Genomic DNA, 12,940 nt, shown 5'->3' with positions numbered 1-12,940 from the left:
GTTTTTTTAAGTGCGAGGAAATGGGTAGTCTCAACAGCATGTCCTATGATTGTTTTCTTTGAATAAGTCTCAGTACCTTCAGTGGGACTTAGAGCCAGGAAAGTGTGGATGGGATTGTAGCCAAGTCATTAAAGAGGAAGGTTCCATGGGGCGGAAACCCATTTCAGGAAATGATTGATTAACAATCAGCAATGGTGTCCAGAGAGCAAGAGACACTTAAAACCACATCAAACTTTTTTTTCCCTTTTGTGTTTCTTCCTTTCCAAGCTCCATGGGAGCCCTAACTAAAAAGGGGTGGGTGGGTTGGAATGCAGCCGAAATTCAATAAACCGGAAGTGTGCAACAATACAGCTTTTGACTCAGCTGTTCTCGCAGGCTTTTAACTGGAATTAATTTTAATAATTTGTTTTAACTTGTTTGCTTTGGATTTTTAATCTGTTTTTACTTTTTATATCTTAAATTTTGTACACTACCTAGAGATGTACATATCGGGTGGTATAAAAATATGATGGATAAATAAAAAAGTAAACATGAGTCCAAAAATGAAGCCCTCAAGAATGGCTGCAACCTGGGCCTCTGTTTCTCTTTGGCATATGGTTCAGTGCAGGAAACCCACAGAAACAAGTACCAAAAAAAGGTCCTCTGCCTAGAAGGGCCCCCAGCATTTTTGCGGGGGTGGGGGGCAGAAGTCCCCAGGTTCAAGCCCCAGAGCCTTAAATGGCACCTGGTAGCTGGCCTGAGAAAAGGCCACTCTCTTCCTTAACACTGGGGAAAGCCAGTGGTACCAACTGGTATAGCCAGTATTGAGCCAGGGCGCTTTCCAGACTAGACCCTGCAACGGCGTCATGTCAGATCTCGGAAGTGTTCTTCCACACTTCCTGCGTCATGACATCGCAGTCCCTACTTAGACAGCAGGGTGCCATTCACATTGCCAATGTCTTTTCTTGAATTTAATCACTGCGATACAGAGCTAGGACGTCGCATATCTGGTGTAAGGAAGTAGCTGTTTTTTCAGGTTGTTAGTTGCTGCAAGGGATGTGCGAACCGGTTCGGAACTAGGGATGTGCGAACCGGTTCGAATTCGAACCAGGGTGGTTTGAAGGTTCGAATTCGAACCAAACCAGCCATCAGGTTCGAGCTGCAGGTTCGAATTCGAACCGAACCAGGGGGTGGTTTGATTCAAACCGGTTCAAACCAGTTAGAACCAGTTAGGACATCCAAAAATTGGTAGGATAGTAGCTGGCTCCAAGGGGTACCAGTCTCCCAAACCCCAAAGCAATCGGACACTCGTACGATTTTTTATAAATTTTTGAAAATTATTTTTATTTTTTTCTCATAGGGTATATTGGGACTCGAACCAGGCCATTATACCTTATTGTGGAGCACGCATGGGTGCCAACAACCACCCAAACCCTGAAGCAATCGGACACTCGTACGATTTTTTATAAATTTTTGAAATATTTTTAATTATTTTTCTCATAGAGTATAATGGGACCGGAACCAGTCCATATCCCCTATTGTGGAGCACCTAGGGGCACAAAAGTGGGGTGGGTGGTAGACAGTCAGGGGCGTCTACCATCCACAAAACCCCAAGGCAATTGGACACTCCTCTGATTATTGGTGGATTTTTAAATTATTTTTGAATTCCTCATAGAGAATAGTTAGGATTGCAGCAAATGTATAGCTTCACGTCGGGGGCAAAGGGGTGGCCTAGAGCAGTGTGGGGTTGGTGGTAGTGCCAGGTAGGGGCAAGGAAGCTACCTGAATTTTTTCAAAGGATTTGGTCAGAGGGCTGATTTTTGGTGAATTTGTTCAAACCGGTTCGAATTCGAACCGAACCAGGGGGTGGTTAGAACAAAACCAAAACCGAACCACCTCCTCCTGGTTCGAACCCAGTTCGAATTCAAACCGAACCGGGCAAACCGGTTTTGTGCACATCCCTATGCAAGACAGCTCCCCCTGCTGTTTACGTTTCAATTGCGACTTGCCTGAACGGAGGCATTTTGCTAGTCTGGAAAGTGCCCAGGAGTCTGACGCTGCATAAGACAATTTCCTATCAAACCTGGTCAGGGTTACTCAAATGGTTGGATGGCTGCTCTTCTTCAGGCTCTCCCTATGATCTCGGGCTTGCTTAATTCACCTGCCGCTGTTACCATCACTTGGTGCTCACTCTTGCTTTCCTTGGTGGGGGGAAACCAGGGCACAAGCGGTTCCTTTGGTGTGTGTGATGGAGGTGCCGTCCTGTCCACGGCCATCCTGTTCTGGAATGCCTTGTGTGCTCGTTTTTTCCATCTCTGCCTCTGCAAAATCTCCACAAGTCATTTTAACTTTTTTTAAAAAAAAAAATCTACAGGGAGTCCCAGAAGATGCAAGTGAAGCAACTTTGTGAGTTTTTAAAAAATCCCTTCTCTCTTCTCTTCTGTGGCTCCCCCTTCTTGTCCCCACCTGCAGTTTGTGAAGTTTGCAAACATTGAAGAGGACACGCCCTCGTATCACCGAAGCTACGACTTCTTCGTGTCCCGCTTCAGCGAAATGTGTCACTCCAGCCACGATGACCTGGACGTCCGGACAAAGTGAGTCCTGAGCAGGTGGTGGCCGTGGCTTCTGTGGGCCACTGCTGCAGCCTTCTGACCCTCCCTTTTGGCCGAACCGCAGCTACTCAACTGTCTCGGAATTCAGCCATTCAAAGCCACTTTGACGTTTGGCTTTCTCCCCGGCCACACACACACACACACACAACACACAACACACACACACAGCCCCTGCCAGCTGCTAACTCAGCTGCTACTATTCAGTTTTGAGTGTTAGATTTTGATGATGTTAATATGGCTAGGTGCCTTTTGAGCCCCCTCTCCCCTTTGACAAAGTTGACGCAAGGTAGACATTAAAATTAAAATTAAAATCCAGAACTTGGTCTTGGAACGCCAGTCTGGGTAAGGCAAGGAGAAGCAAATGGGAAGGCAAGGAGAAAGGCTGTGACCGATGGCGGGGGGGGGGGGTCTCCCCCCAGCCAGTGGCCAGACCAATGCCCAAAGGTGACCCAGAAGCATTTCTATGGGGGAGGAGTCTTGATTGTGGGCCCCCAGATGCTGCTGTACTACAACTCCCGTCATCCTTAGCCCCAGTGGCTGAACTGGATGATGGGAGTTCTAGTCCAACCTAATCTGGGGACCCAAGGCCCAGAATCTGCAATTGAAAGAGAATAGCGACATTGTGGTCTGGCTGGTCTGTTTGGGTTCCCTCCTCTGGCCAGAACTGAGCACGCCAGCTGGATGCCTGGGTTTGGGGCCTCGTGCAAGCTCGGGCTAGGGGTGGGGCATGAAGTATGGCTGCTCGAACCACCACCCTCTAGAAGCGGTTGGCTGAGTGAGCAGGTCTTGTGGTAGCAAGCGTGAACTGTCCCCTTTGCTAAGCAGGGTCTGCCCTGGCTTGCATTTGGATGAGAACACCGTAGGATATTCCCCTTAGGAGATGGGGCTGCTCTGGGAAGGGTACCTGCCGGTTTCCACGCAGAAAGCCCCAAGTTCCCTCCCTGGCAGCATCTCCAAGAAAGGGCTGAGAGAGACTCCTGCCTGCAATCTTAGAGGAGCCGCTTCCAGTCTGGGTAGACAATTCTGAGCTGGATGGACCAATGGCTTGACTCGTTATGAGGCAGCTTCCTATGTTCACAGAGCAATTTTAAAAAATTATTATTATTATTATTATTATTATTATTTGCTTCCTGCCCTTGAAGGACAATCTGGCTCTTCCAGGTGTAATTAAAGTGCCTTCATCCTGCTGTTCCTTCAGCAGCCAAGAAGCCAAGCCACCCAGAATGCCACCAACTTGGATCCCTTGAAAGGATACATCCAATCATGGAAAATGGCCATCTCATTAGTGTTTTAAAAGAGCCTCTCTTTGCCCCAAGGACTCTCTCCAAAGGGTTAATTGTAGATACTTGGGCCAATTAGATATTATTCACTGCTGCTGGAGCTGGACTTCCTCCTCCTCTCCTCCCCCCCCTCCCCCAGTGTGATGACGCTGCTGCTGCTGCTGCTGCCGCCTCGGATCAGTTCCAGTCCCCGACTCTCCCCCCCACCCTGTTCTGGGAATGCTCTGCGTCCTGCAATTAGCCTGCCTGGGGTGCATTTTAATTGCCTTCCTCTTTCATCCCCGCCCCTTGGCAAAGCTGGGTGCCAGGTGAAGCTTTTGAGAGGCTGTGGGATAATGAGGGGGTCAGGGTGGGGGGTGAGAAGGCAGCACAGCAGGCGGCCTTTCCAAACAGGCAGAGAACTGGAGCATCGTGCTCCGAGAGGAGTCATTTTTAGAACAGTCCTTGCTGATGTTCTTCTGTGCCTGTTTTGGATCCAGAGGTGGGGGGGGGGATCTCTCACCCTCCCACACGGTGCTGCTGAAGCTCTGCTGTGTGCCCAATTAAATTGATTGGCAAAAGGATCTGGGCAGATGAACTGAAGCTGTCCTTCCTGCACCCTGTAATCCACATTCACTACTACATGGTGCCAGGATTGCCTGGTAGCTTAAATTAGGACCCCGACTGCACAACTCAAATGCCCTGGTGGGCCAGAACCATCCACAACTTGGTGTGCAGGGACCGAGGTTGGGTTTTAGCACATGACATTAAAATTAAAAGTATGATGAGTTCCTTGTGGATCTGTTCCCCCTGTCAATGGACCCATGGTTTCAACCAAAGATAGTGGCCAGAGAAAAGGTCCTGTCCCTGCTCAATCAGTGGAGCCCCTCGAGTACATGCCAGCCCCAAACAAATGCCAACTCCTCTCCTCTCCCTAAACTGTTGTTTGCTTTCAGGCTGCAATCCCAGGCATGCTTACATGGGAATAAGACTCGCTGGGTACACCAGGGAACATATTTATGAGGAAACATGCATAGGATGGCACTCTAAGGCAGTTTCCAGCTCCTGTGTTGCTGCGGCATACCTGGGGGGCGGTTAAAAAAGTCCCTGCAGACCAAATCCAGCGCCCCCCCCCCCCCGGGCCTTATGTTGTGCAGGCCTGGCTTAAATAAATAAATAAGGATTAGGCAAATTCCTGAAGGTCAGGTCTGTCAGTGGTAACTGAAGAGAACCTCCATGTTCAGGAAGTGCACCTCTGAATGCCCGGTGCTGGGAAGTTGTCTGCAAAGCAAAGAGCTGTAGTATGGCCTGCGTCTTTCCTCCCTCCCTCCAACTTGTTCCCAACTTGCACAAGGATTTTATGGACTGATCCGTTAAGTGGGGAATCCTACTTGGGGCCAGGCTTTGATAACTTCCTGGTATCTTTCCGGCCCCGTAGAACTGCTGTCGCACATTTTAAATCATTTAAAGCATACATCCAGAATGTCCCCATGTACACACACAATCCTTAGCCTGTGATCAACAAACCCTAATTTTGCTATTTACAATATTCCACTCCTTTTCCCTCTCTCTTTTCATGACAAATCCCAGCCTGGCTCCTCTGTGCAAAATACCCATGCCCTAGGAAGCTAGGATTTGCACTGGGTTCCAGAGCACGGGTTCTTCCCCTTGGGTCCCCAGATGCTGTTGGACTACAGCTCCCATCATCCTCAGCCACAATGGTTGGAGGATGATGGGAGTTGTAGTCCAACAGTCTGGGAACCCAAAGTTGGGGACCCCTATTCAGGATGCACATCCCTATTTTTGCTGCCACATAATGTGTGGAAAGGAAGGCCTTTGAGCCCGGGGTGAAGGCACCCCTTGGATTGTATATGCCCCATGCCTTCTCGTCCTTCTGACCCCTGGTGAACAACCGCTTGGTTGCTGGGGCTCCGTCTCCTGCGACTTCTTAAATGTGAGTCTCTTCTCCCCCCACCCACCCAAGGATCCGGATGTCCGGCATAAAAGGGCTGCAGGGCGTGGTGCGCAAGACGGTGAATGATGAGCTTCAGGCAAACATCTGGGACCCCCAGCACATGGACAAGATCGTGCCTTCGCTGCTCTTCAATCTCCAGCATGCAGAAGAAGCGGAAAGGTGAGAAGGATGCTGGCGCCTTCCCATTCCTGTAGGGGAGAGAAACGGATTCCTGGCCCAGGGAATCCACCCTAGCCCTAGAAGGGGGCAAGTGGCTTGGCTGGGGCCACCAATTGCCAAATGGGCAGACTGGGCACGTCGGGGCCGTAGTTCAGAGGGCCAGCAGCACAGGCTTGCGTGCAAAAGATCCCCGGATCAGTTCTCTGCCTCTCCTCCACCAACATCACTCCTAGCCCGAGGCCCCGGTGCCGGCTTCGGTGGGCCAAGGCCCTGCCTTGATAGAAGGCAGCTTCAGGTGTTGACTCAGAACAATGTTGGTGACGATGATGATAAGAACCTAAGAACAGCCCTGCTGGATCAGGCCCAAGAAGGCCCATCTAGTCCAGCATCCCGTTATGCACAGTGGCCCACCAAGTGCTGCTGGAAGCCACAGGCAGGAGTTGAGGGCATGCCCTCTCTCCTGCTGTTACTCCACCGCAACTGGTACTCAGAGGCACCCCGCCCCCGAGGCTGGAGGTGGCCTACAGCCCTCCGACTAGTAGCCGTCAATAGACCTCTCCTCCATGAAATTATCCAAACCCCTCTTAAAGCCATCCAGGTTGTTGGCTGTCACCGTATCTCATGGCAGAGAATTCCACAAGTTGATTATGCGTTGTGTGAAAAAGTACTTCGTTTGCTGGTCCTAGATTTCTTGGCAATCAATTTCATGGGATGACCCCTGGTTCTAGTGTTATGGGAGAGGGAGAAGAATTTCTCTCTATCCATTTTCCCCGCACCATGCATGATTTTATAGCCCTCTATCATGTCTCCCCGCAGTCCTCTTTTTTTCTAAACTAAATAGCCCCAGGTGTTGTAGTCTTGCCTCATAAGAAAGGTGCTCTAGGGCTTCTAGTACTGTGGTTCTGAGTAAACTCCATGCACTCTGGAGTGAAGTGACTCTCCAGATTCTCCCTTTCAGTTTCCTTTTCGCCATACTCCTCATTTTAGAGAAGTTTCCTCTTCTGAAATTCAAAATGTCTGTATTAGACTTCCTTGGTGATTCTTTCCCTGCATGGATGCTGAATTTGATGGCACCATGGTCACTGTTCCCTAAAGGGTCAATGACACTGACATCCCGCACCAGATCCTGGGTGCCACTCAGAATTAAGTCCAAGGTTGCCATCTCTCTGGTCTGTTCCAAGACCAACTGTTCTAGGGCACCGTCATTTAGCGTATCTCGAAATTTGACCTCTTTGTCATGACCTGACTGTGAACTTACCCAGTCTATGTGTGGGTAATTGAAGTCACCCATTATTAATGCCCTGCCTCTCCTTGATGCCTCCCTGATTTCCTCCTGCAACTCCCAGTAACTGTCAGCATTTTAATCAGGAGGGCGACAGCACGTCCCCAGTAGCACGTTCCCTTTCAGGCCTTGTATGGTCACCCACAGGGTTTCTGTGGAGGACTCCAGTCCACCCAGGTTTTCTAGCTTGTTAGATTCTATCCCTTCTTTAACATACAGTGCTACCCCTCCTCCAAGGCGCCCCTCCCTGTCCTTTCTATAGAGTTTATACCCAGGGAGAAGAGTGTCCCACTGGTTCTCACTGTTCCACCATGTTTCTGTTATGCCCACTATATCTATTTCTGCGTTAGCCACCAAGCACTCCAGCTCACCCATCTTGGCTCGGAGGCTTCTGGCATTGGCATATAAGCACCTATATGCTGAATCTCTCCCCTGATGTATGCTATTCTTTTGACTCTTTGACCTGCTGGCACAGGCTCCCGTCTGCTCTTTATGCGGTTCTGCTCCGTCCCCTTCTGTTTTATCTGAATACTTTGCACTCTCGTGCTTTAAAGGATGGCTTTTGCCAAACAGGATACTGCCCAGCTCCCATCGGCTGTTCCCCAGGTGTCATTTTAAAAGCTGCTCTGCAACCTTTTTGATTTTAAGCACCAGCAGTCTGGTTCCATCTTGGTTCAAGTGCAGCCCGTCCCTTTTGTACAGGCCTTGCTTGCCCCAAAATGTGTCCCAGTGCCTAACCAATCTAAACCCCTCCTCCCGGCACCAACGTCTCATCCACGCATTGAAATCCCTCAGCTCTGCCTGTCTCACTGTACCTGCGTGTGGAACAGGTAGCATTTCTGTGAATGCTACCTTGGGGGTCCTGGACTTCCAAATGCTGCCTATCAGCCTAAATTTGGCTTCCAGGACCTCCCCACTGCATTTCCCCACATTGTTGGTGCCGACGTGCACTATGACAGCCGTCTCCTCCCCAGCACTGCCTAAGAGCCTAACTAGACGCTGTGTGATGTCCGCAGCCTTCACACCAGGCAGGCAAGTCATCGTGCGGTCAACACGCGGGTCACAAACCCATCTCTCTATCCCTCTAATGATCGAATCACCAACTACAAGGAGGCCCCCACCCCCCAGAGGAGTATCCCCTGTGCGAGAGGATATGGGCTCATCATCCATGGAAGGGCTCCTTTTAAAGGAGCATTTCCCACTTCCTCAGATCGATGTCCTTCTTGCCCAAGACCTTCGTTCTCCCTGACAGCAGAGGAGCTACCAGCCCTGGAGTGGGATGCCTCTATCACGTCCCTGAAGGTCTCGTCCACATGCCTCTCTGTCTCTCCGAGCTTCTCCAGATCCGCCACCTTGGTCTCAAGGGAACGAACTTGCTCCCTGAGTGCCAGGAGCTCCTTGCACTGAGCACATACCCATGACTTCTGCCCATGGGGCAAATAGTCATACTTGTGGCACTCTGTGCACTGGGAAGTGCCCCCTCCCCTGCTGGCCTTCTATCTTCATACTATTTTTGTTGGCTGTATACAGTATTTAGAGATAGCTTACTAGAAGGATAGGCCTCAGCTGTAATGGTCAACTATTTAACTGTCCAAACAGCCTTTCCCAAGAATATGAGGGAAACAAGGGAGGGATATGACTTACGTTCTCTTCTCCACCAGGCTCCTTGTGATCCTTGAGATCGCGGGGGCTTGTTCCAGGCTCCCCCGCACACTTCCCGCTAAACTCCTGCAAAACTCCTATGTCCTGTTTGCTATCCCTGTTCGCTATGCTCTCGGCCCTAAACCTCTTATGTAGAGAGTAGTCTTCCAACTCGATGATGATGATGATAATGATGATGAATAATTAATAAGAGGCCACTTGCTCTGTGACTACAAATTGTGGGACATATGATAGAATAAAATGGATGCTTGATGGAGGAGCTGGCGTCCCTGTCCAGAGCTAACGGTTCAAGACAGGTTACATGGGTTTCTTTTTTGTTAAAAAGAAAATCAAATAAAATCTAAATTGGTGGGCGTGGGAGGAAGCACCAAAAAAAGGGGGGAGGGAGGAAAAAAACAGTTAAATGACAGAAAAAGGAACTGAATGAGAATGAAACTGATTTTCTTCTGCACCGCCTATACATGGACAGGGAGGATCACCGAGGCTGAGAAGGGGGCTTGCTGAAGGCTAGCTTGTGACTTCATGGCAGTGGTGGGATTCGAACCCGAGCCTTCCCGATTCGTGTCACAGTCTCTTCCCACTTGGCAGCACCAGCTCCCTGATAACTGGAGGCTCCTGTGAGTCTAAGCTCGCCACCCGTTGAGGAGGCTCTCTGTCGAACCTGCTGCTCTGGCCTTGCTGTCCTGCACACAGTCAGTCTCTGCTGTGGGAGTGGACTGTTCTTCCACATCGCTGCACTGGATCCTTCCAGCTTAAGGGTCTGCTGGCATCCTGGCCTCCTTCCAGTGGGATGCCCTGGCCTCATTCAGAGAGACAGAGGAGGCTCCTCTGCAGGACGGTTGCCCTTAACATGGCCCGAAGAGTAAAAGAGAGTGTGCTTCCGATTTTAACACCGGTGGGCGGGGCAGGCAGCAGGGTTTGTGTGCTCTGGCTCTCAAGCGGCTGTCCCCACTCTCACGCAAAGGGCAGGGTCCCGTTGCTTGGACTGTGGAGTCTGACCCTGGGTAAAAGGTTGCTCTGTCCCTTCTTTCCTAGCCGCTCTCCATCTCCCTTGCAAACCAGCGAGAAGGAGAAAGAGAGCCCTGCCGAGCTGGCAGAGAGATGTCTGCGGGAGCTCCTGGGCCGGGCAGCTTACGGCAACATCAAGAACGCCATCAAGCCGGTCCTCATGTAAGTCCCTAAGGCCGCTGCATTCCACTCCACAGAGGCTGCCTTGGTGTTCCCCTTGTTGGCGCCTCCAGTCAAACCTGGCATGGAGGTGGTTGTGAATTTCTTCTTCCAGCAAGGCTGAAAGGTTTCATATGGGCAAGGCATCGTTTGCTTGTGGGACTCATTGCCACAAGATGCGGTGATGATCACCACTTTCAGAATGGTTCTACCCCTTATGTAGAGAGAGGTTGCAGAACTGTGGACTGTGCCCCTTCTGAGCACAGGTGGGAGGCAATCTTTGGTGGGGAGTCAGGGCTCTACTCACGTTGTAAGCTAGGACATTAGAGGGAAGGGCTAGACAAAGCCGCCTTCCTAATGTGCTAGTTGACTACATCCATGGAACTGTTTGAAGACGGGTTCAAAGATTTGATCCTCCCACCTACAATTTGAAATGGTCCAGTCCACATTTACCATTTTATTTTATTTTATTTTATTTTATTTTATTTTATTTTATTTTATTTTATTTTATTTTATTTTATTTTAATATACCACCCAATCCACAGACTCAGGGCGGTGTCCAAACAAGAACAGCTCTTAGATGCCACTCTAAAAAAAAAGATTAGACCAGGGATTCCCAGCCTCGCGTCCCCAGATGTTGTTGGACTACCACTCCCATTCATCCCCAGCCACAGTGGCCTTTGGCCAGCCACCGTAGCCCAATAAAGCCCCCATGTGAAGAGGAAGGCTACCTGGGTGCTTTCCAGCCTAGCTGCTCAACAGCAGCAAAATGCCTCCGTTCAGGCAAATCGCATTGAAAACATAAACAGCAGGGGGAGCCGTCTCGCGGAAACTGACAACCCGAAAAAACAGCAACCTTTTAATGCCGGATATACGACGTCCTAGCTCTATATCACTTAAATTCGAGACAAGGCATTGGGAATGTGAATGGCACCCTGCTGTCCCCGTAGGGACTGCCATGTCATGACGCAGGAAGTGTGGAAACACACTTCCAAGATCTGACATGATGACCCCATTGTAGGATCTAATCTGGAAAGCACCCTGATGCCAGGGATAAATAGTTCAGTGGCAGAGCATCCGCTTTGCATGCAGAAGGTCCCAGGTCCCGTCTCTGGCAGCAGCATCTCCAGGCTGGGCTGGGAGAAGATCTCCTGCCTGAAACCTTGGAAAGCCTCTGCCGGTCAGTGTCGACCACCAGAGCTGCCCAACCCGGATGCCCCCCGTGGGCCAGAACCAACCCCCATGCCTTGTTTAGGGGGCGAGGTCAATTCTGAGCCCATTATTCCATGAAGGTTAATGGTTAAAAAAAAACATGAATGAAAGCAGTTATTAGTTACATGGGGATCTTTCCCCCCTCGGCATGGGACCCACAATTTCAGCTAAGGATCGTGGCCAGAAACTAGGCTCCGTCCCTGCTCAGTGGCTGGGGCCTCTGGAGGGCACGCCAGCCCCACATGAATGCCAGGTCCTGGCTGATGCTTTCAGGTTGCCATCCTAGGCATACCTACTTAGGAGTAAGCCTCACTGGGTGCACTGTGGGTTGTATTTCCAAGCCCACACGCATCGGATGGTGCAGTAAGGCAGTTCCTGGAGAGGATGGCCCCCTCGGAGAAGAGGGAACTGACCCAAAGAGCGACCCTCCGCCTTTCTGGGGTGTTGTTGCTGCAGGATATCTTTATTGATTGATTGTTCAATTTATATACCGCCTTTCGTTAAAACAATCCCAAGGCGGGTTACAGCAAAATTGAAAAACAAGACTGTAAAAAAGACACAATTAAAATACTAAGCTAAAAATATAAAACAAGTCTGATTAAAAATTTAAAACACAAGCATAAATGCAGTACAGAGTACAAAGAGCAGCAGCAGAGACAATCAAATAAAAGCCTGGGTAAAAAGCCACGATTTAACATGCTTTCTAAAAGCTATGATGATGATGATGATTTTTACATTTATATCCCGCTCTTCCTCCAAGGAGCCCATACTTGAGTTTCTCTTTCACAACAACCCTGTGAAGTAGGTTAGGCTGAGGGAGAAGTGACTGGCCCAGAGTCACCCAGCTAGTTTCATGGCTGAATGGGGATTTGAACTTGGGTCTCCCTGCTCCTAGTCCAGCACTCTAACCACCACACCATGCTGGCTGAGGAGCAAATAACCTCCGGGAGAGCATTCCAGAGTCTGGGGGCAGCCACAGAGAAGGCCCTGTCCCGTGTGCATGACAGCCAAGCCTCCCTCATTGTTGGCAGAGGGAGCAGAGACCCCTCAGAAAAGTCCCCGCAGGCCAGATCTAGGCCCCGGACCCCATTTGACACAGGCCTGGTGTAGACAATACTGAGCTTGATGGTCCAGGGTCTGACTCGGTAGAAGGGAAGCTTGCCGGGTCCCTGTCCTGCTTGTGAGCGTCCCAGCAACACCTGAGAGGCCACGTCTGTGGATGCTGCTGGGCTAGGTGGGTCTCTTTCTGTCTGACTCGGGAGCCATGTTCTTCCGTTTGCACTTGAGGTTCTTTGGAGAAATCTCTCCGCTGTGCTTGAGAGCTTAACTGCATAAGCACAGCCCTGCTGCAGGGTCAGGCCCAGGGAGGCCCATCCAGTCCAGCCTCCTGTTCCCCACTAACTCCCACCAGACGCCTCTGGGGAGACCACAGGCAAGAGGTGAGACGGTGGCCTTCCCTGAGGGCTGTGGGCCACCTCCAGCCTCAGAGGCACGATGCCTCTCAATACCAATTTCAGGGGAGCCACAGCAGCAGGAGAGAGGGCCTGCCCCTTTCAACTCCTACCTGTGGGCTCCCCAGAGGCATCTGGTGGGCCACTGTGAGAAACAGGATGCTGGACTAGATGGGCCTCCT

At 50.5% G+C, this 12,940-nt stretch overlaps 1 protein-coding gene across 8 annotated transcripts in view; it reads left to right on the top strand.

Annotated features, from left to right (window-relative positions):
* EFR3B (EFR3 homolog B) overlaps nt 1-12,940 on the top strand; it is a 148,344-nt gene that overhangs the window by 101,282 nt on the left and 34,122 nt on the right. For 7 of the 8 annotated variants that reach the window (XM_053249698.1, XM_053249671.1, XM_053249719.1 and 4 more), the window contains 3 exons: nt 2,452-2,573; nt 5,835-5,984; nt 9,964-10,098. In XM_053249698.1, coding sequence (XP_053105673.1) covers nt 2,452-2,573; nt 5,835-5,984; nt 9,964-10,098 — 407 coding nt within the window. The remainder of the gene's footprint in view (nt 1-2,451; nt 2,574-5,834; nt 5,985-9,963; nt 10,099-12,940) is intronic. The other variant, XM_053249712.1, reaches the window with a different exon arrangement.

This window comes from Hemicordylus capensis, chromosome 1, assembly GCF_027244095.1.
Source record: "Hemicordylus capensis ecotype Gifberg chromosome 1, rHemCap1.1.pri, whole genome shotgun sequence".
Classification (NCBI taxonomy): Eukaryota; Metazoa; Chordata; class Lepidosauria; order Squamata; family Cordylidae; genus Hemicordylus; species Hemicordylus capensis.
The sequence above is the reverse complement of the archived record's forward strand: the minus strand, read 5'-3'. Positions and strand labels throughout refer to the sequence as shown.